At 34.9% G+C, this 22,282-nt stretch overlaps 2 protein-coding genes across 2 annotated transcripts; both read right to left on the bottom strand.

Moving 5' to 3' along the window:
- Positions 1 to 2,001: 2,001 nt before the first annotated feature.
- LOC122301654 lies at positions 2,002 to 3,440 on the bottom strand. The gene is made up of 3 exons (XM_043113050.1): positions 3,229 to 3,440; positions 2,298 to 2,835; positions 2,002 to 2,169 (listed from the first exon to the last, which is right to left on the bottom strand). Exons 1-3 carry the CDS (start codon positions 3,438 to 3,440, stop codon positions 2,002 to 2,004), a joined length of 918 nt encoding a protein of 305 aa, XP_042968984.1.
- Positions 3,441 to 11,701: 8,261 nt separating this feature from the next.
- Positions 11,702 to 14,526, bottom strand: LOC122299049 (calmodulin-binding receptor-like cytoplasmic kinase 2). Its single transcript, XM_043108895.1, has 6 exons — positions 14,097 to 14,526; positions 13,492 to 13,730; positions 13,217 to 13,385; positions 13,030 to 13,119; positions 12,608 to 12,909; positions 11,702 to 12,355 (listed from the first exon to the last, which is right to left on the bottom strand). The coding sequence occupies exons 1-6, from the start codon at positions 14,515 to 14,517 to the stop codon at positions 12,101 to 12,103; spliced, it is 1,476 nt and encodes a 491-aa protein (XP_042964829.1). The 5' UTR covers positions 14,518 to 14,526; the 3' UTR covers positions 11,702 to 12,100.
- Positions 14,527 to 22,282: the final 7,756 nt, after the last annotated feature.

Genomic DNA, 22,282 nt, shown 5'->3' with positions numbered 1-22,282 from the left:
AATCCGATTGACCGATTTACTAGTTTTTTTTTTTTTACACCCCTGGGTGAGGGAATTCATATAAGTCTGGGCAATGTAAAATGACACAGCATTGGAGGCTTGGTTTGGAGATTAGACGGCATCTTTTTAATAAAAGCTTGAAACGTCAATGTTGGACCTTTTAAGTTTAAGTGGGTCTGTAAATTGCACCGTTTGATCTATAAAAATGGTGTGTTTTGGTTTCAATCTTTATTTTGCTTATAAGGGACTTTTATGGAACTACAGTTAGAGACAATTAAGTATCACGCCAGGATGGGTTTCTCGATTCATTGTGGAGCACTTTTATACCCATCCGATTCAATCCGGACAAATAATCGTCCTGATTGCCTTGGTTTCCAACTTTTAGACTAAATCGAAAAAATATTCTGCCCAGTTCTACACTCCTATGAGATAGGACAGATTGATCTGAGAGTTGAATTTGGGTATAGCTGAGTGAGAGCATCAGCATCCATTTTCCTATAATTTAGTTAAAAATATATTTTCTAATTTTCTAAATTTTTTTCATCTTTTGAAAATTTTATACATTTTTTTATAATTAAATGTATACATTTTATACATTTCATTCTCTATTGTTTCTTTTATCTATTAAAATAATTTTTTATTCTTTTTTTTTAATACTCCTTTATTTATGCATCTTTAACTATTTATTTTTTTGTCTTTTCGAGAATTAGCGGAAAAATACTTTTTAACTTGTATTTTTTTCACATTTTTGTAATTATTAAATTATTTATTGTATTCAAATTTTCAATTTTTTATCTGTAACGATGTTTTTAAAACTACTCATCTCTAAATGATAATATTTTTAAAGTTAGTGTTTTTTTAGTAATAATATTTTTAAAAAAATCATATTTTCACAAATGGTCAATTTTAAATTGGACCATTTCATTGGTGACATTTTTTTTTTTCAAATTTCAACTATAACAAATATGAGTATGAGAGGAAGTGTATATGATTGAAAGAAAATTTTGTTTTATTTATTAGAATAATATATATATATATATATATATGAATAATGATTTGGAGTGTTTAGGCATGTGGATGGGGATGCACTCACGTCTCGATGAGGATTGAGACGAGAAAAAAGTTAAAAGTTAAAGAAAATATTATTAAAATATAATTGTTTATATTATTTTGTTTTGAATCTTGAAAAGAATTGAATTGTTTATTATATTTTATGTGAAAATTTAAAAAAATTATAATAATTATATAAGATGATATAGTTTGAACTGTATAACCAAACCAGGTCTGTGAGAGCGGAGATGATAATGAGTTGAAGTTGAGTAAGGTTACGATTGGTTTGGAGGGGACCCTAACTAGTCTAAACATTGTCGTTTTTCATATGAAAAATGACATCATTTTATTTTAACCATAAGTTTTTTTCTTTAAGATTTTTATAATTTTTTTCAACATTAAATTTAATTATTAGTATTGATTATAAAAAATGACTAATTTACTAAATTTTAATATTTGTCTAATTACATATTATTATACTATAGTATTACGTGTTATCAACTTATTATACTAGACATATCTATACTAGTGTCTAATTTATTTAATTTTTTTGAAAGAAAACCTCCTTTGTATTATTTATGAGTTAACCATATACAAACACTCTTGTACAACTACCTTTTGAACTTCTGGTGGACAACATTCCATCCAGATTTGTTCTTCTATGAAAGAAAAAGAAGCTTTAACTAGTAGATGTGCAACTTGATTACATTCCCTAAACATATGCTGTACTGACCACCTTTGTATGTTTTTCAAGACCATCTGCCCCTACCATTCCCAACTTTCATTCTCAATATTAACAACCTTTACAACAATTAAAGCATCCCCTTTAAAAATCACATTTTCAAAATTAAGTTCTGCACATAGCTTCATAGCCCTCCATAAAGCTAGGAGCTCAGCTACAACTGGATTGCAGCAACCCTCTTTCGAACAGCATAGAGATACCAGCACCTCTCACTTTCCATCCTTGATCACAACCCCAATTCCCACTCTCCCATCTTTAGCACTCATACCAGCATCCCAGTTTACTTTGATGAACTCTCCTATCGGAACCTTCCACCTACAACCCTTTCTTCCCCCTTCAGGTCTCACCCTTACATCATTTCTTATAGTTTGTGCCATCTGAAAATTCTTAAGAGAAACTGCAGCTTGTTCAACTACAATTCCAGGACCTGTGAATTTCTTCTAAAAAATAAAGGCATTTCTTCTAAACCACACCCCCCTCATCACCACTGCAACTAGAGATCCACCTTTGCTACCATGCTCAATAACCTATCCCATAATTCATAGAAATGAACCTCATTACTTGGCCATTTCTGAAGAGGACTTTTCTGTTCAGCCCAAACATCCATAGATCCCCTACAACTCCATAAGGCATGAGTAATCGTCTCCTCTTCAGTTCCACAAATAGGACAATATGCATCTTCAAACACTTTCCTTTTCTTCAAGTTGCTTCTGGTTGGCAAGCAGTCATTTAAGGCTTTCCAAAGGAAGACTTTGACAACCCCTGGCACATTTAGATTCCACAAATTCCTCCAATCAAGCCAATTCCCCTCTGATTTTTCCCCTTTCTCCCTTCTTTTCCTATACATCTCCAGATGATAAGCACTTTTAACACTGAATAAACCATCTTTTGAGTAGCCCCAAATCTGTTTGTCAGGCAAACCAGATTTACTTATAAGTAGGCTACATACTATCTTAGGTTCATCCTCAGTAAGCACCTTTTTTACAAGCTCTTCCTTCCATACCCCTCTGCTACCATCTATTAACTTATTAACTCTTGCATCACTATTCAAGACAGCAATAGGAGATTGTATACAATGTGTCACTAGGGTTGGAATCCATCTATCACTCCACACTTTAACATTCTGACCAATACCCACCCTCCAAACCAGTCATTGTTTCAGTAACTCCAAAGAGCTCCATAGGCTTTTCCAAATCAGAGAAGGTCTATGACCCAAAGTTGCTTGTAAGAAATCTAAATGCCTGAAATATTTGTCTTTCAAGACCATGGCTGCCAAGGATTGAGGATTAGTGAGGATTCTCCAACACTGCTTTGCAAGTAGAGTAGTGTTGAAACTTTCTAGTTCATGAAACCCCAACCCCTCTTCAGTTTTTGACAACCACATTTTTGCCCAACTCTTTCACTGGATCTTCTTTTTATTTTCCTTAAAACCCCACCAGAATTTGGCCATTATTGCAGCTATTTCCTTACAAAGTTTCCTCGGAAGCTTAAAAACATTCATATGGTAATTAGGCACTGCTTGAATGACAGCTTGTAGGAGGACTTCTTTACCAGCAGGAGATAAGAACTTATGCTTCCAGTTGTTCACCCTCTGCCAGACCCTATCCTTTATGCTTCTGAATGAATTGTACTTAGACCTGCCAATCATAATTGGCAATCCCAAGTACTTTTTGTAACAACCCGCTAGAAATTCAATTGTGAAATTTCTATTAACTTTAGGAACTTCGTGAAAACCCCATAAGTTTTCACGAATCCATTAATCGTATAGGTTTTTGTCTAACTACATAGTTAGTGTTATTATTTACTATGGTATCAGAAGTGTGTTTTTGATTATTGGAGATAGTTAGAAGTGTCAAAATGTATTATGGTTTGTGCCATTAGACTCGGAGGGTTATTTAAAGTCTTATGGCGCAATAACATTTTTTCATATTTTCGGACAAAACGTCTGTTCAAAACTGTAGATATTATTGGATAAAAAGAAATATCTTGAGGTAATTTTCATGAAGATTATTGGGTAAAAATATTTTGAGTTGATTTTTATAGATATTATTAGATAAAAATATCTTAAGTTGATTTTTTGTAGATACTATTGGATAGAATATTATGAGATAATCTTTTATAGATATTTTAGGTAGGAGAAAACTACACTCAACTCTTAACTCCAGCCTCATCTCTTCCATATCTCATCCATAAGTATCTCCAGCCACCTCTCCTCACGAAATTATCTTCATTTACACTTTCTATTGAAAGAATATCAAACACCCTCTTTCGGACAGCTTTTAGGAGGTCTTTTGCACACCCATTTCGAAGTTTTTGTAAGTATTTTATCATAAAATCTCTTTCATATAAGTTGTTTCTTTTTTAGTCTAGTTTACGTGGATATCTTATTTGTCCCATTTGAAGATCATTTGATCAGTTAAATATTGTATAAACTATAGAAAGGTCATTCTGGGAGATAAACTGGAGAATATGTTATAGTTTAGAGTTTTTGACCAAGCTAATGGATAGATATTGGTCCGAAATTTTTATGGAGTATTGTTAACATGTGTATATGATTATTGGTTGAGGATTTTTGCATGATTAAAGGTTTTGATGAAAGATTTTCTTAGATTTAGAAACTTAGAAATTGGAAGAGGAAAAACAGTTTCCGTTTTGAGAAAGTTTAACTCTTTGGTGGTCTAAACCTATTCCAATGACTTTGATAATTTTATTGGAGGATCCTAAGCATCTTATATACATGTTATATTATTATTTTGAAGATATTTGATGTTAGTTTTAAAGATATGAAATTTTATGCAAAGAGATATTCAGATAAGCCAAAGTGTGGATATTTTTGGCTAAATTTATGTTTTGATTAATTTCTAACCATGTGATCTTGAATTAAAAGCTTATATATATTTTAGGACATATTTTTAAACCATGTGATGGTTTGGTTTGAAGATCATATATTTATAAGTCATAGATCAAGAGATTTATCAAAACTAGTTGAAGAAAAAGTTTCTGTTTTTGGACTAAGTGTAAAACCAAAAACTCCAAATGTTATTTTGTGATTTTGGTGACTTTAGTTTGATGATTTAAAGCATGGTTGATGTTAGGATGATATTATGAATATGTTAGAAGTAAGATTTGATTTTTGAAATTCTTGGAGATGTTTTGATTTAAGGTCAAAACTTGTGATTCAAGTGCTTGGATCTTTTTACAAAAAAGTTTGGTGTTAATTATTAGCTTTTTCTAAATGGATGTTTTAAGTATGGCTTTGAATTTAGGATTGGAAGATGTTTGTTGCAAAATTTTGGTTTAAGCATGAGTTTTGAAGTTGGAAGGAATTGCAACAAAAATCAAGGGAAATGGCCTATGGATGTTTCAGCCATAGTGTGTTCTTCATAGTTGTGTTTTGTTTATAATTTTTCTGAGTTGATATTTAAGTTTAGGACAAAATTTACATGAGGAATGTAAATTTTGGAAACTTTTGGAGTTAGTATGCAAAATCCTTAAGTTATGGGTAAAACGGTCATTTTCCCACATATAGAGAGTAAAATGAAAATTTTACTCTTTAAGTTAGTATTTTCCATATTTCAAATTATTAGTGATTTAGTTCTAACTTTTAAAATCACTAATTACAGCTCCTCGTGGTCGCACTTGAAGTTTTATAAGAAACGCGGAGATCGAGGTAAGTTAGCTTTTAACTTACTAACAGTCTATTGTGCATGTGTGCTAAGTAAAGGAACTACAGTGTATATATGTGTGTTATCATATATGTCATGCCATGCCAAGTTATCACGTAATTGTCTATTATACAGAATTTATTCTGTCGTCAATTTTTATCTGTTACATAATATATTCTGTCATGTATTACTGTACCATACAAGTACATCATGCTAAGTATGTCATCTATTACATGTATTTCAAGTCATGTAATATTCATTGTTGCAAGTATGTCATGTTAAATATGTTGTCTATTATATATTATGCAATGTTACGAAATATTCTATCTCAAGTTGGTCATGTATTTCAAGTTATATTCAAGTCACGTTATGTTATGTCAGGGCTTCAGTCATTTCGTATTCCAGTCACGTTTCATCTTGATTATTTATGTATGGAGTCACAGCAATTGTGACGCATACACTACGTGAGACAGCAATTGTGACACGTAGAATAAATGGGGCCACAACAACTGTGAAGTATGTATTTTTCATGTTAAGTCAAGTTTGTGTAGAATACATGGGGCCACAACAACTGTGGAGTATGTATTTACACGTAAAATACATGGGGTCACAACAACTGTGGAGTATGTATTTTTCATGTTAAGTCAAGTTTGTGTAGAATACATGGGGTCACAACAACTGTGGAGTATGTATTTACACGTAGAATACATGGGGCTACAACAACTGTGGAGTATGTATTTTTCATGGTAAGTCAAGTTTCAGATCAAGTTCAAGTCAAGTCAAGTTCAATTCATGTTTCAATTTAAATTATGTCAATTATGCTATGTTGTACGCCAAGTTATGCTTTAATTACTTATGAATTTGATTATGCATTTATGCTTTTACTGTCATGCATGCATCATTAGCTTGTGTGGAAGTTTTTTGTTAACTTACTGAGATTTGTAATCAAATCTCACTTTGGTAGTCCCAACTACCATTTCTCCCGAATGGTAGATCTTGTTACAGGACCTGAAGGAGAATCAGGAGCTGATCAACTAGACACAGATAACTAAGCGACGGTGCGACGTCAATGTTAATATAGTAGTTAACATAAATTACTACTTGTACAATGGAGTTGCATCTTTAGTACTTTTTGGATCATAACCATTTTAGACTAGTGTTGTGATCTATTCAATGGGTCTTTATGTATGAAGTATGTTTTAAGCATTTGGGATATTTTCAATTTGGTGCATAGTATTGCTAAAGAAAAAAAAAATTATCCGCTGCGAATATTGCATAATGTTAGATGCATGTTAGAAACATTGCATCTTATATGTCATAAACGGGGGCAGGTAACCTTGTGTTGCATGTCTCGATACTTCAAATGTCCGTCCGATCTCAAACGGAATTTGGGGGCGTCACACTTTTCACAGCTTATAATCAATCTGGCCCCCAACTCTTTAAGCACACCCTCCTTCACATCTTTCTTTGCATTATAACTAAAGAAAATGGTAGTTTTATGCTTATTTAAACTTTGTCCCGAGGCTTTTTCATACATCTCCAATATGCTCATTATCTTCCTCCACTCACCCCAACTTACTTTGCCAAAAATGATACAATCATCTGCAAACAGCAGATGAGTTACTCTTGTTCCACCTCTTGCCACCACTACCCCTTTTAACTCTCTTTGTTCCTCTGCTAATTAAAGCATAGCACTCACTCCCTCTGCACACAACAGGAATAGATAGGGGGAAAGTGGATCCCCATGTCTCAATCCCCTCGTTGGCTTCAAAATCTCACCTAGGCTACCATTTGTCAAGACTGCATATGTCACAGTTGACACACACTCCATGATTAAAGACACCCATTTTTCAGAAAACCCCAACTTTTTCATTACTTCTTTCAGAAAAGACCATTCTACCTTATCATAAGCTTTTGAAATGTCCAATTTGAGAGCCATACTTCCCACCCTACTCTTCTGCCTTATTTGCATAGAATGTAACACCTCATAAGCAGTGATAATTTTATCAGTGATCAATCTCTAAGGGACAAAAGCACTCTGATTTCTTGAGATAACATCACCAAGAATCATCTTTAATCTGTTGGCTAGAGTCTTTGCAATGATCTTATACATTACATTGCAAAGACTAATTGATTCCAATTAACAGAAGGATTAGTTTCTTCAACTGAGAAATCTTCTTTATTAATGATATCAGGGGGTTCAATCCTGGAACTGAAACTAATAGTTGAATTAGATCTATACATTTTACTTACTTTATTTTTAAACAAAACAGTGCCTCACACCTCAGAAGTCTCAGGTAATCTCAAAACTAATCTCACCCTGGCGTCCAAATGCCCTACGCTCACCTAGCAACGGGTCTTACAGGACAGTAGGTCTCTTGACAGGTCTGGGAATAACTAGACAGAGTAGGAGCTTGGTCTTTGGTTTGTAGAACAACAAAATAAGTGAAATGATAAGAAGTAATTACGAACTATCAATTATATCATTGCAAAGACTAATGGGGCGAAAATCACTAACAGATTTAGGTTCTTTCAATTTAGGAATCAAAACAATGAAAGTATGGTTTAAGCCCTTATCTATCCCCCCTCCATTTAGAAATTTTAAAGTAGCCTCACACACATCACTCTCCACAATTTCCCAATATGACTGATAAAAATAGGTCCCATAACCATTAGGCCTTGGTGATTTTAAAGGGCCCATCGATCTTACAGCTTCCACCACCTCCTCCCCTGTAAATTTCTTTATCAAGTACTTGTTCATCTCCTCTGTCACTTTTCCTTTTACTACACTCAAACAAGCCTCAATATTACTACTAGAAGGAGCTGCAGTCAAGTATATCTCAGAAAAATGATCTTTGAAAGTTTCAGCAATCCCTTCTTGATTCATCCTCAGAATGGACTTTGAATCCACTACTGATAAGATCATGTTTTTCTTCTTTCTCTGGTTTGCACATGCATGAAAGAACTTTGTATTATTGTCTCCCAAATTGTACCAATTCCTCTTTGCTCGTTGTTTCCATTTGAGGTCCTCTTGTTCTAACAAAAGTCCAACTTTATCCTGAAGATATCTGAGTTTTTCAACATTCTGTGGGCCTTCATGCTCTTGTAGCTTCTGAATTTTGACAGTCAACTCATCTATATCTTTCACCCTATCACAATCCTTCTTTCTGAACCATCCCACAAGTCCCCCTCTGCAAGCCTCCAACAAAGCAGAAACTCTTCTAATAGGATCTATAATAAGACTCCTCCTATTCCAACCTTGTCTAACAAGATGCTCACATTTATCTTCTTTAATCCAACTGGCCTCAAATCTAAAGGGAAATTTTCTTTTATAGTGCCTTGCCTCTTTTCCCATCATAGTTAATAAGATGGGAAGATGATCTGAACACCTTCCTGAAAGACCCTCCACTTTCACCCCTTCAAACATATCCATCCACTGATTATTTGCTACATACCTGTCCAATCTCTCCTTTGTGAAAGTAATATCCTCATGCCTATTGCTCCATGTGAAGAAACCACTGCTACAACCCAAATCAGAGAGGCTATTCTTCTCTATCACCTCTCTAAATTGAGCCATCTGCCCTTCACTCCTCAGATTACCCCCAATCTTTTCTGCTTGTATAAGGATTTCATTGAAATCACCTGCAACACACCATACTTTCCGGTTCAAAGGTTTCAAACTATCCAACAATTCCCAAGACATACTTGTCTTTCTCACATCAGGATGGCCATAAAACCCTGTGAAAAACCACTCCTTCATTTCCCCTTTTTTTTTTATTAGAACATTTATATGCCACTGAGAAAAGTTCAATAATTCCACCTCCTCCTTTTCTCTTCAAAAAACAGCTAAACCACCTTTTCTTCCCATTGAACTCACAGCAAAACATCCCTCCATTTGTAATTTCCCCTTTAACATCTCTACTTTCCCTCCATACATCTTTGTCTCCATTAGAAACACTACATTGGGCTGCTTAGTTTTTACCGTGAGGTAAAGATCATGAACTGTCCGAGGGTTCCCAAGCCCTCGGCAGTTCCAACAAATCATTTTCATAATACCAGGTGGGGCTGTTCAACAGCCTCCACCTCACAGAGATTTGACATAGGCTCTGCACCCTCATTCAACTTTACCTTCTTTCCCCCCCTACCACCATCATATCCACATCATCATCAGTTTTTGTATGTTTTGAGTTGAGATTTAATGGATATACCTGGCTCACCTGACTTCTTCCCCTCACTCTTCTCTTTCAGCATATTTTCTTTTCTGGTTGTGTACCCTTTTCTTGCAGTTCCTCATCATCATTATGCTCCACCTCCAAATTTTGCTCTGGTGCCAATACAGTGTTAGCTATAGGGACCACAACTGAATTTTACCCCTCTCCCTGCATATCTGAATCATCACCTCTCGACTCAATCTCTACCCTCACTCCACTCTCTTTATCTACCTTATAAGTCCCAACAATTATTTCCTCAGACACCACTCCTTTACTCAAACCCTCCTCCTTCAATTCCTTCATTCCCTTCATCACTTCTCCATCATCACTTCTATAATTCTTCTTTCTGTTTTCTTTTTGCTGGCTTTGTTTTTTAACAATCAAAGATGCTCTCAACCAGGTACCATATTGATTAGTACCAGAACCCTCTCCCAGAGAGCATCCCTCCTTACCATGTACTATGCATCCATACTGGAAGCACATCCTCGGGAGCTTTTCATATTGAAATGGCACCCAAATCTGGCCTCCTTCCACCTTAACAGTTCTACCTCGAGTCAAAGGAGCTGTCAAATTACACTCAATTCTAACTCTCAAGCATCACCCCCAAGCCAATCCCTCCTCATCTACTTCTACCTCAATCACCCTGCAAACTATATTCCCAATCTCCTCACCCATCCGTTTATTCATATACCCTAGCGGTAAGTTATGCATTTGGATCCACAAATTTTCAAAATCAAAGTTCATTAAATTTGGTTGAAGTTCACCATCATAGTCTTTCAGTACAAACAAGTAATTTTCAAAGAGCCAAGGACAACCCTTTAACACTCTCAATTTATCCCTCAAATAAGCAAAAGTAATCACAAAGCAGTTTAGACTAATTTCTTCAAAATCGAGAGGTAATCTAACCTTCCAAATCTTCTCCATTAGTCCCTTCACTGTCTACTTTCCGATTCTCCTCGTCGCACATATTTTCCCCACAATACTCCGTTCCCCCCTTCGTTGAACACTATCCCCCTTCCCTTCATTCACTACGATCGGAGTATTCTCTTCCTCACTGAGCCTTAATCGACTCCATACCTCCGCGATCTCCTCCATCACTACACTCTGCTCACCACAGTGAACAGCAACTTCACTGTTCTCCTCCCACGAAACGCGGGAAAAAACTAACTAACAAACTTCACCTCCAATCGCCTTCAGACGGTTGAGAGAGAAACTTTGGGACCAAATTAGTATGGCCTTGTCGGACTCTCTTCTTTAGTATCTAATTTATTATATACTTGATTATGTATATTATTAATACTATGATGTTTACATATACTAGACTATTAATCTATTTATATTATAGTGTAAATATATTATTTTATAATAATTAACATATACTAGTATAGTATTAAATTTAATAAGATTGCATCAACGGGACATTTTTTAGCAAATTCTTATCCTCAGTGATAGAAATAACACTGATTTAATTTGACTCATATTACCCGTCTGAAATGGCTGGCTAACCATATCCCAAAATGAGGCCTAAGCTGCGTACAAATAAATTTGCGCATCAATCTACGTGCTAATACTGATATTTGAAATTTAAATTAATATTATTTTCAATAAATAATACTCTCTAATCAATTATATTAGATAAATATACGTATTAGTAGACATAATCGCTTACAATTAAATTTTTCTTTAACAAAAAATAAAAAGAGAAGATTGGGACCAAAAGGGTTGTCATTTTCTGTGTCACCAGCGAGAATCAAATTTAGCACCCCTGAAATGGTCTTCGAAACGATACGGAAGAAACCTTCCCAACAGACAAAAGGATGTAGTTTTAGCATTGATTCGAGCTATTGTAATGTACCCATTTCATATAAAGTACAAGTAGTCTTTTATGCCTCGAGTTCTTGTAGGAACAATGAAGGTAAAGATAAGTGTTAAAAGTGACAAAGAGATATTATAAAAATAAATTTACAAATTAATATAATTTGATACATTATAATTATTTTACGATAAAAATATCTTTAAAATGTAACGAATCATACCAAATCATGTTAGTTTATAAATTTATTTTTGTGAAACTCTTTCTCAAAAACAAGAAGAAACACACTTTGTGACAGAAAATTAGAACTCCCCCCATCTCAAGCCACATTTGCTATACTATAGACAAGCCAAAATCTCATGAACATGAACAATTTATAAACAGAGTATTTATTTTCTTGAAGCTGGCTAAATTTTTTCCGATCAATGTCTTTGGATCCACCTCTAGGGAGATTGGTGCCATACCATGAACCATTTTCGAAACTCAAACTTCTTGGTTGTCTTTCGCAGATGCTCTTATCTGCCGGTTTTCTTCTTAAACGATCTAATATTTCCCTCTCTAGTCCCCAAACAAATTCTTTGATACTTGCTGCTCCCACTTTAGACATCTCACAATATTGTCACTCTTCTTTTATCGAAGCACTCGAACGGGAGAGGGTACGGAAATCTGAAGCTGATAGTTCTCTGTAATCCTTACGGACGCTCCAAAGGATCTCTGCACACGTCCTCATGCTGGGCCGATTTTGTCTGTGTGGAGCCAAACACTGAGCGGCTAGTTCAAGAATCTTTTCGAGGGCTAGGTGATTTGCAGCACTACATTCCACCTTTGGGTCCAAGACTGAAATAGTATCTCCATCGGTAAACTTCTTCATGGCCTGCATTAGGGAGAAGAATTTTATATTTCTTGTAGAAATCTCCCATGTAACTTAAATGACCTAGCCAGTTAAAGTAGATAGCAAAGCTGGAAAAGTGTTGGATGGACTATGTGGGAGACATTTGATGGATGTGTGCTGCATAATCATACATCAAGGATTTTTGTGGAAGTCTTTATCCTTTTCCCCCTTTCCATATAAGATTATTGATGAAAACTAATAGTGACCAAAGAAGAGAGCAGAAGAGAATCATACCCATCTTGCTGTTATCCGCTCCTTGATTTCTCGTTTTGTTTCGATTGGACGTCTGCCTGTGACTAGTTCAACCAATAATACACCAAATGAATAAACATCACTCTTTTCGGTTAGTTGATAAGTTCTGAGATACTCTGGATCCAAGTAGCCAGCAGTTCCTTTAACTTGGGTAGACACATGGGTGGCACCTGAATCAGTGTCAGCTGCCAGTCTAGCAAAACCAAAGTCGGCTACCTTTGCTCTTAAGTTTTCTGTAAGGAGAATGTTGGAAGATTTTATGTCTCTATGAATGATAGGGTGATCTGCAATAAAACCGACACGCAATCCAGTTAAAAATAGATTCTAACTATGATGCTCTTAAACTGGAAACAACTTGCTTAATTTTTTACAAAATCTGAATTGGCTCACCACCAAAAACATACCTGTATACATATGAAGATAGGTAATGGCATGGGCCACATCAATTGCTATATCTAGCCGTGCAGCAAGGTCCAGAATGTCGCCATGAATACCTGCATTAGTTCTCATATCAGATTTCAGCAACTCGAGCTCATTTGCAGTTGCAGGTACACGCAAAGTGAAAGTAAAAGCAACAGAAAGGGAACTCACAATCCAAGTGCTCGCGGAGGGTTCCATTGGGAACGTACTCCACGACAACAATCCTTTCATCTTCGTGCTCCAAACATCCATAAAACCTGACCAAATTCAAATGTTCCACCCGCGCCAGAGTTCGGATCTCACTTTGGAATTCCACCCCCAAATGCTTATCATATACACTCTGCAAACAAAGAAATGTAACCAAAGAATAAGTGGTTAAACCCAGAAATGTCAGAGAGTTGTCAGGCCCATAAAATGGAATCCATCCTAAATAACTTTGATCAAACCTTCTTGGCACGTTTTACAGCAACAACGGTTCCATCTTCGAGTCTTCCCTTGTAGACTGTCCCAAACCCACCTTGTCCGATCTTGAAAGACGGGGAGAAATTCCTCGTGGCCTTCAAGATATCTTCCATGGTAAATTGTGCACGACCAGGCTCTCGTACATGTGTCGAGTGATTTGAACTGGCATAGACTCCCGAACTACGTCTTCTCTCGCTACCAGCTCTTGAACCATCAGACGCAACTAAGAAATCAACAACTCAAAAGTTCATTTTAACTCATTTCGCGAATGAAAATGAGTTCGATTTATCATAGCACTGTAAACCCATATCATTATACCAACAAAAGGAAGAAGATATTAAAACTCCGGATTTACTTGAAAAACCGGACAAAACAACGATTTTGTTTCATTTCTCAATGATTTCTCAGCAATCTAACACAGGTGTCAGGAATTAGTCAAAAGAACGAAACTTCCGGTCTCGTATCGAAAATATCAGAAATCTCAAAAAAGCTAGGAGAAAAAAAAAAAAAACTGCCAAACTTCTCGAATTAACTTGATACTATTTCTTTCCTTCTAGTTTCCAAGTCTTTGAGAAAAGTGGAATTTTACCGGAGGGAGCTTTGAATTCCTCGGAGTCCTCGACGCTATAGGTAGAGCTCTTGGTCTCCGGCGGAGTAAAGCAGGCCACGAAGACTCCAGCGACCGATCTAGCAGCGACAGCGACGCGGCTCCGTCCGCTGGAGCTGGAGGTCCCGACGGTGGAGACTTCGGAGTATGCGGAACTGGGAGAGTAGGGAACGCGTTCGGGCGTTCTCTGGGCGCCAGAGGTACTCTTCCGGCCACCGAACGGTGAGTTTGGACTTTTCATTGGGAGGGAGAGAAAGTCTGACAGGAGGACGTGAAATGGCGGGTGGTTGAGAAAGAGCGTTAAGTAAGACTTTAGATTTATGAGGGGGTACAGACTAACGTGCGCCTGATGTGTGCCTCTGTTAATAGCAACCGATAGATTAGACTTATGGCCCATGGTCATATGTGGTGTGAGGAAACGTATTGATGGCAATCAACCGTGAACGCGCATGCTGAATTCAGCATTGAATGGTCAATGGTGTTTGTATTATTTTCAACTACTTTGGTATCTCTATTCATAATTTATTATTATTATTATTAGTTTTTTAAGTGAAGTTCAGCTCTAAGTTAAGTGTGAAGCATATCTTGTAACCAATGTTTTGAATAGATGCCGTACCAGTTAAGGCACTGGAACGAAATATTTCGATGTTGGTATCGTTTCGTGTACCGTTTCGGGATAGTCGATATATAAATAAATTATATATATAAATATATATTAATTATATTTCAAAATAATAATTTATATATAAATAAATTATACATAAATACATATATCTATATAAATTATAAATAGTTTAGTCTAAATTAGAGGTAAAAAAATGAATTTATAGTTTGAAAAAATGAAAAAAAAAAATCAGGACCGAAATACAGGCCGGTACATAGGTCGGTACAGACCGAAATATTGGCCGGTACGGCTGGTATTTGAACCGGTACGAAATATATAGAATTTCTGTACCAGTCCGATGGCCAGTACGGAATATACCGGCCGGTACGGTACAATTTTAAAAACAATGTTTGTAACCACCCGTCTCGAGTTGTTCCGAGTGCCAGTAAAAAAGAGAGATGGTGGTCGGGTGTATCCGTGACACATTCAATATAAGTTGGAAGATATTAAGTGTTGGGAAGAAGAAGATAAGAGCAGAAAGTGAGTTCAGAGTGATTAACCTCCTCTTATTATTGACCTTCTGTGATTTATATTCTCCTCGTTAAAATCTTGTCTGCTCAAATTGCCATATTGTCACATACGTAATTCTTATTCGACTTCTATATTCTTTTCTTTTTGTTTTAAAGGAAAATCTAATAGGATTGTTTGGTTATTTCAAGTCTCAAATTGTTAGTGCCAATTACAACTTGGAAGTGCATTTATAATGAATTCCTTGTTATCTTTGGTTTCTTTTCAAATTTTTTAATTTTCCTTTTTAATATTTGGCCTTCTTACAAATCATTTTACATTAGTAGAAAAATGAATTTTAGATTAAAACCTAAAACTTACTTTACCAGGTGAGTTTATTAAAAAGAGAATGCTTGATCCCAAAAAACATATAAAATAAATATTTTTATAAATTAATTTAACTTGATATAAAATATTAAATTAAAATTATTTTATTAAAAATAGACCAAATATATCACCTTAAATAATATTAATAGAAACTCTTTTTCTTTTATATGTATTTAGATATAACTCATTTCAACATTTAAAAAGTAAAATGGTAAGAAACGAAACATCATTGACGGTAGGATGAAACATAACGTAGTTAATAATGGGTCATGATTCGAAGTTTCCTATAATATTTAAAATTTTGTAAAAAATATAATTTTTTTTTAAAAAAAAAAGAGAAATGCTTTTTTAAAAAAAAAAAAAATTCATTTACACTTATCGGTCTACTTATTCGGTTAAGGAAAAATCTAGTTACAAGCACAACTGTGCATTAATATGTGCATAAATTTAATATGATTGATCAAAAAGTAGATTTTATTAAAAACAATACTAATTTAAATTTTGAATATGATAGAATCAGTATTGGTACGTAAATTAGTACGCAACTTTACTTGTACGTAGTAAATCTCTAATACTAATATTTTATTTAACTCATATAAAACTATCTCATTTTATCTCATCTTATTTTTAAATATATTTTCATATTAAATATTACATATTTCGAAGAATAAAAATAAATTAAGACCGTGCTACTCGAATCGACGATTTAACCGAAGAGTTTTACTACGTATAACTAAAGTTGTGTACTAATTTATGTACCAATATTAATTATTTCATATTCAAAATTTAAATTAGTACTGTTTTCAATAAAATTTATTTTTTAACCAATCACATTAGATTGATGTATATATTATTGTACAGTTATATTTGTAACTAGATTTTTCCTTAGTGCATATATTGTTTTGAGAATTTAAAAAGTTGAATGAGGATTTAAAAAAATTGAATTATTTATTATATTTTATGTAAAAAATTAAAAAAAAATTAATAATAAAATGAGATAAATTGAAAAAAATTTTAAATTCAAACTAGTACACTACAAATAATATTTAATTTAATAACGCCGGTCAAACTCAACATTTTCCTTTTGATATATGGGTGGTCTACGTGTATATTACATGACTTCTTCACGCGTTATTGCAGCATTTCTCACAACAGCTAGATGATTGGTTCTATCCGAAGAAAAAAACAGAAAAAAAGGGCAGTGTTGTAATAATTTAGATTTCTAACGTTCACCCTACGCTTAATGATTTTGAATTATCAAGAATACTAATAATAACAATTAATTTGTCATTATCAGAGTTAGCTCTTTTTTCAACCAAGAAATTTGAAAAAAAGTGAAATATTAGTTGAACAAGAATCCTCACAAAACTACCTCGAAAGAGATACATATCTAGTGATTGGCTGCCAGGAAAAAAAAAACATTACTACTTATTAGGTTGGGTGCTTGGTCTACTAGTGGTTAAACTAATACTGATTACGAGAAATAGTATTGATTGTAAAGTTATTTTTATTATAAAATAAATCTAATGTATCATATAAAATCGTTTATGTGTTTATTTTTATGAAATAGTTAGAAACCAAAGCAAGAAAAAATATATTTTAAAAAATAAAATAAAATGCAACATTTTTATTTTGAGATGAAATGTAAATACTGTTACGGCCGTAAAGATATTTGATAAAAATAATTTTATAATCTTATATACTATATCAAATTACTACGTCAGTTTATAAATTTATTTTTATAAAATTTTTTTACGACTAAATTATTTATTTTTTATAATAATAAAGCCATATTGTTTAGTCGATTTCTATTAAGAACAAAGGTAGTCACAATGATCGATGTCCAAATTTAATGTCAAACTTCTCCCCTTATATATGGTTTAAGTTTAGATGTTTTGTCTTAAAAAAAAAGTTTAGATGTTTTGGCATGCTTCTTAATTTATGATCGATCATCAGGAGCTCTTTGAGATGGAATGAATACCTCTCTCTCTCTCTCTCTCTCTCTCTCTCTCTCTCTCTCATATATACAAAATTTAGTTCAACGAGACTTCATGCTGTGAATTATTATAAGAAGACAGACTTCAGAAATCCCTCCCAAGACACGATTTTGTCGACATCTTTTGAAGGGCCAATCACAACTGACAGCTTCTGCCCTCCATTCTACTTTAATTTCTCCAAAAATTAGCAACCTAATATTTACCACTACTTTAAGGTACATTTTTAGTGTAAATTGCATCCAAGATGTCATTTCTCACCATTTTAACCATAATTCTTTTATTACTTTTTTTAAACGAGACATCAAATAATTGAGATAAAAAAAAACTAGACGTCGATAAAAAGGAAAAAAAAAAAACTTACAGACATAAGCCTCGTTTGGTTACGCAGTATAGATAAGATGAGATAAAATGTATTGTTGAAAGTTGAATAAAATATTATTATAATATAATTTCTTAATATTAGTTTTATTTTAAAATTTAAAAAAATTGAATTGTTTATTATATTTTATATGAAAATTTGAAAAAAATTGTAATGATTATACGAAATAAAATGAGATAATTTGATTTTTGTTAACCAAACCAGCTAGATTTTCCCTACTTTTTTTGCTCAACAAAAAGAAAAAGCATGAGAGCTTTGATTAGAAGCCAAACATATGTATTTTTGCAGATATGGTGGACAATCATTTCTAAATGAAGTAATGGAACTTCAATTAAGTAGAGAGTGAGGAAGTTATATATATAGTTGGTTGAGAATTGCCATAGTAGTAAGAAACCACCTCTCCAAATCAATCTCTCTTTTAAGAGTAAGATCAAAGACAATAGATTATTTAATATAGGAGACTTTTTGTGCAATAACACAAAGAAAAATGTTAATATATTACATCTTTGTTCCACTCTTATTGTATTGTGCTGATTTGTTAATAAAAAACATACAATATACTAATGTAGGAATAGTAGTATGAGACAGCGCAATTCTCTACCAATCACAACATCATACAACTCAATTTAAAAAAAAAAAAAAACCGTTGAAAGTTTCTCATTTGTCCCTACCTTTTCCAACAAGACTACAAATATCAGTATTTTTCGCAGAGTAATGCTATTTAACATCTTTACATTATTTTATAATGTAATGTGAAATTGTTAGAAAACTATTTGTTATGCTTAATGTGTCTTCCACTTATTTGATGTCATATCAAAAGATATTTAAATAATGATAGTTAAGAGGACGATAGTGTTAAATGGAGGGGGCGCCCACACGGGTAGACTCCCCCTTTTCAATGCATGCGTTATAACGCATGGCTTAAAGCCATGCGTTACACAGCCGGAAAACGTTTCTAGCGTATTGAAGGCTGGCCTTAAAGGCCAGCCATGTAGGGGGGCTATATATAGCCCCCCTCCTTTTGATTCTGGTGCATCAATCACAATAGTGAAAATCTCTCTCTCACTTGTTTTCTCTTGAAATAGTTTATAGGCTGTGGATTTATTAAGTGTTACTCTAGTCTTATAACTACGTAGTACACTTTACCATTAAGAGAAAACGCTTGGTTTTTATTGCACTGGAGAAACTTGTGGAGCATTTCTTTAAGTTAAGCCTGAAGTACTTTCCGCTGTGCTTTCTTACATTGGTATCAGAGCCAGGTTATAATTGCTTCCAGTTTCTTTTTGGCATATGCATATAAACTGTATTTTTTTATCTATTCGCACACATGTGGTGCTGCAGTGTTTAAAAAAAAAAAAAAATTTTGGCTGAAGCACTGTGCAGCGGTGCAGCGCACACCACCTACACACTGCTCTCGGTGGTGCAGCATGCACCACCCATACGTGGGAGGTGCAGCACGCACCGGAGGGTGCTGCGCGCACCACGGTGCTGCGCACACTAGCAGGTGCCCACGGTGCATGGAGCACCGTGGAGGCACCTGCAGCACCACCTCGGTGCTGTGCGCACCAGAGGGGTGCTGCCGGCACCAGAGCTGCACCGGCTCGGTGCTGCGCGCACCGTGAGGTGCTGCCAGCACCACCAAGGTGCTGCGGCAGCACCCAGCTTCCTCTGGAAGCAGTTTCCGGTGATTGGTGGCGTCGGTGACGTCCATAAACGGCAGCTGAATTTTTTTTTTCCGAGTTACTGTTCACATGAACAATAACTTGCGGGAGGAAGGAGATGACTTGAGTCATCTACCCTCTGATGGGCCGGGCTGGGCTTGGGCCCTTCGACCTACTTTGTTTTGGGTTTAAGAAAAAAAAAAAAAAAAAAAGAGGAGGGCTGGGCTTTTAAGCCCAGTGTTTTTTTTGTGAGTTTTTTTTATTAAAAATCGGAAAAAAACATAAAGTGGCACAATGAGTTTTGAATCCAAGACCTACCACTAAAGTAAGGAGAGGGCGCACCGAATATTCTTTGGTTTAGGTGAGGGTTTTAAATGTTTTTATAATAGTTTTTGTTAAATAATAATAATAATAAAAAAATTTTTGTTGGCATGATTTAATATATGCTTAGATATATTGTTATATTACATGTGATCTTTTATTTAATGTTATAGATTAAATATGATAACATGTGAATATTTGTTTATTTTCATGCTATTTTCCATAATGTTATATTATATGTGATTTTTTATTTAATTTTGAGATTAAATGTGATAACATGTATGTGTGTATTGAACATGTGGAAATGTGATTATTTTATCATCTATGAATGTTAGACTTGAATGTTTAGACATTAGTCTTTATTTATTTTAGTGATAAAATAGAAAAATCTCACTAAGTAGTCTTAGTTAGAATTGTCAGTGTGAATGATAGGCTGAAAGAATTGCAGTGACTCCAGTAAGAACTGTAAATGCACTGTATAGCCAAAAGACCATGGTGACCCCAGTAAGAACTGTAAATGCACTGCATAGCCAAAAAGACTACAGTGGCCCCAATAAGAACTGTAAATACACTGATGGAACAAGAAAAATGGACTGTAATGGTCTCATATGAACCATCTTTATAGACTGGCCCAACAGGTTGTTGTAGTCTAGCTGTCTTTGTAGACTGGCCCAACAGGTTGCTATGGTCTGGGTAGCTGTCTTTGTAGACTGGTCCAAAAGGTTACTGCGGTTTTAGTAGGTTATGTCTTTACATGTGACTAGGCCTAGATGACTATTTAAGATAGTGGGAGTATGGTTGAGATTTATGATGATAAATTCTCCCATATTTGGTTTTTTTTTTTTAAATTTACGCGGGAATTGACCTAGAAATCTAATAATTGGATATTGTGGCGCAAGAGATGATTATGAAGTCTAGCGATTTTTCGATCTTGCAACATGTCTAAATTATTTTTTTCTAATTTGAAAAGACGCGGCAGATTTCTTAGGTGTGTGAGTAATATCCCTTCTTTGCGTATTGTAGTGAAATGACATCCAAGAATATTGTTGCCGACTTAAACAAAGGGGAGAAATTAGATGGGGAAAACTATGACATATGGCATCGCAAGATCCAATATGTCTTAGATGAGCAAGAGGTCTTGGAGGCCTTATCTCACACCCTTACTATGCCCGGGGAAGGGAACTCGGAACAACACAAGATAGATCAACAAGCCTATACCCAATGGGCTAAGAAAAATTGATGCGCGCGCATAATTATGTTAAGCAGCATGCACAATGATCTAATGTGTGAGTTCGAGGTCTATGACACTGCCCAAAGCATGTGGGAGGCTTTGAAGTTGAAGTTTGGTGGAACTTCAGCCACTAGGTTGCGTGGATTAACTATGAGGTTCGACTCCTATAAGATGCGTTCTGACCACACGATGAAGCAGCATCTTAGGGCTATGTCAACTATGATCCGCGAACTTAGGCCGGCAGGAAACAACCTGACAGATGAACAGCAAGTATAGACAGTGATAAGATCTCTATCGAATTCTTGGGAGAATATGAGCCAGAACCTGACGCATAACGAGAATATCAAAGACTTTGATGATGTCTCGCGTCACTTGGAATTGGAGGCTGAGCGCCTAGAGGCTGCTAAGCCCAATCATACGGCCTATGTGGCTAATGCTGGTCCGCGCAAGGCATCAAGGCCTAAGCGCAAGAAGTCCAAGAATGGAGTAGCTGCTGGACATATTAAAAAAGTGTCAGGAACTTCTCAGCGCACTAAGAGGGGCAAGCGCGGGAAAAACAAGTCAAAATTAGAGTGCTTCAACTGCGGAAAGATTGACCACTTCGCTCGTGACTGCACTGAGCCGAAGAAGGTACACTGTAACAGCCCGCTAGAAATTTAATTGTGAAATTTCTATTAACTTTAGGAACTTCATGAAGACCCCATAAGTTTTCACGAATCCATTAATCATATAGGTTTTTGTCTCACTACATAGTTAGTGTTATTATTTACTATGGTATCAGAAGTGTGTTTTTGATTATTAGAGATAGTTAGAAGTGTCAAAATGTATTACGGTTTGTGCCATTAGACTCGGAGGGTTATTAAGGTCTTATGGCGCAATAACATTTTTTCATATTTTCGGACAAAACGTCTGTTCAAAACTGTAGATATTATTGGATAAAAATATCTTAAGCTAATTTTGTAGGTATTATTGGATAAAAATATTTTAAGCTAATTTCGTGAATATTATTGGGTAAAAATATATTGAATTGATTTTTGTAGATATTATTAGGTAAGAGAGTCCTACACTCTACTCTCACTCT

This window comes from Carya illinoinensis, chromosome 2 (genome assembly GCF_018687715.1).
Source record: "Carya illinoinensis cultivar Pawnee chromosome 2, C.illinoinensisPawnee_v1, whole genome shotgun sequence".
Classification (NCBI taxonomy): Eukaryota; Viridiplantae; Streptophyta; class Magnoliopsida; order Fagales; family Juglandaceae; genus Carya; species Carya illinoinensis.
This window is presented reverse-complemented; position numbering and strand designations above follow the sequence as displayed.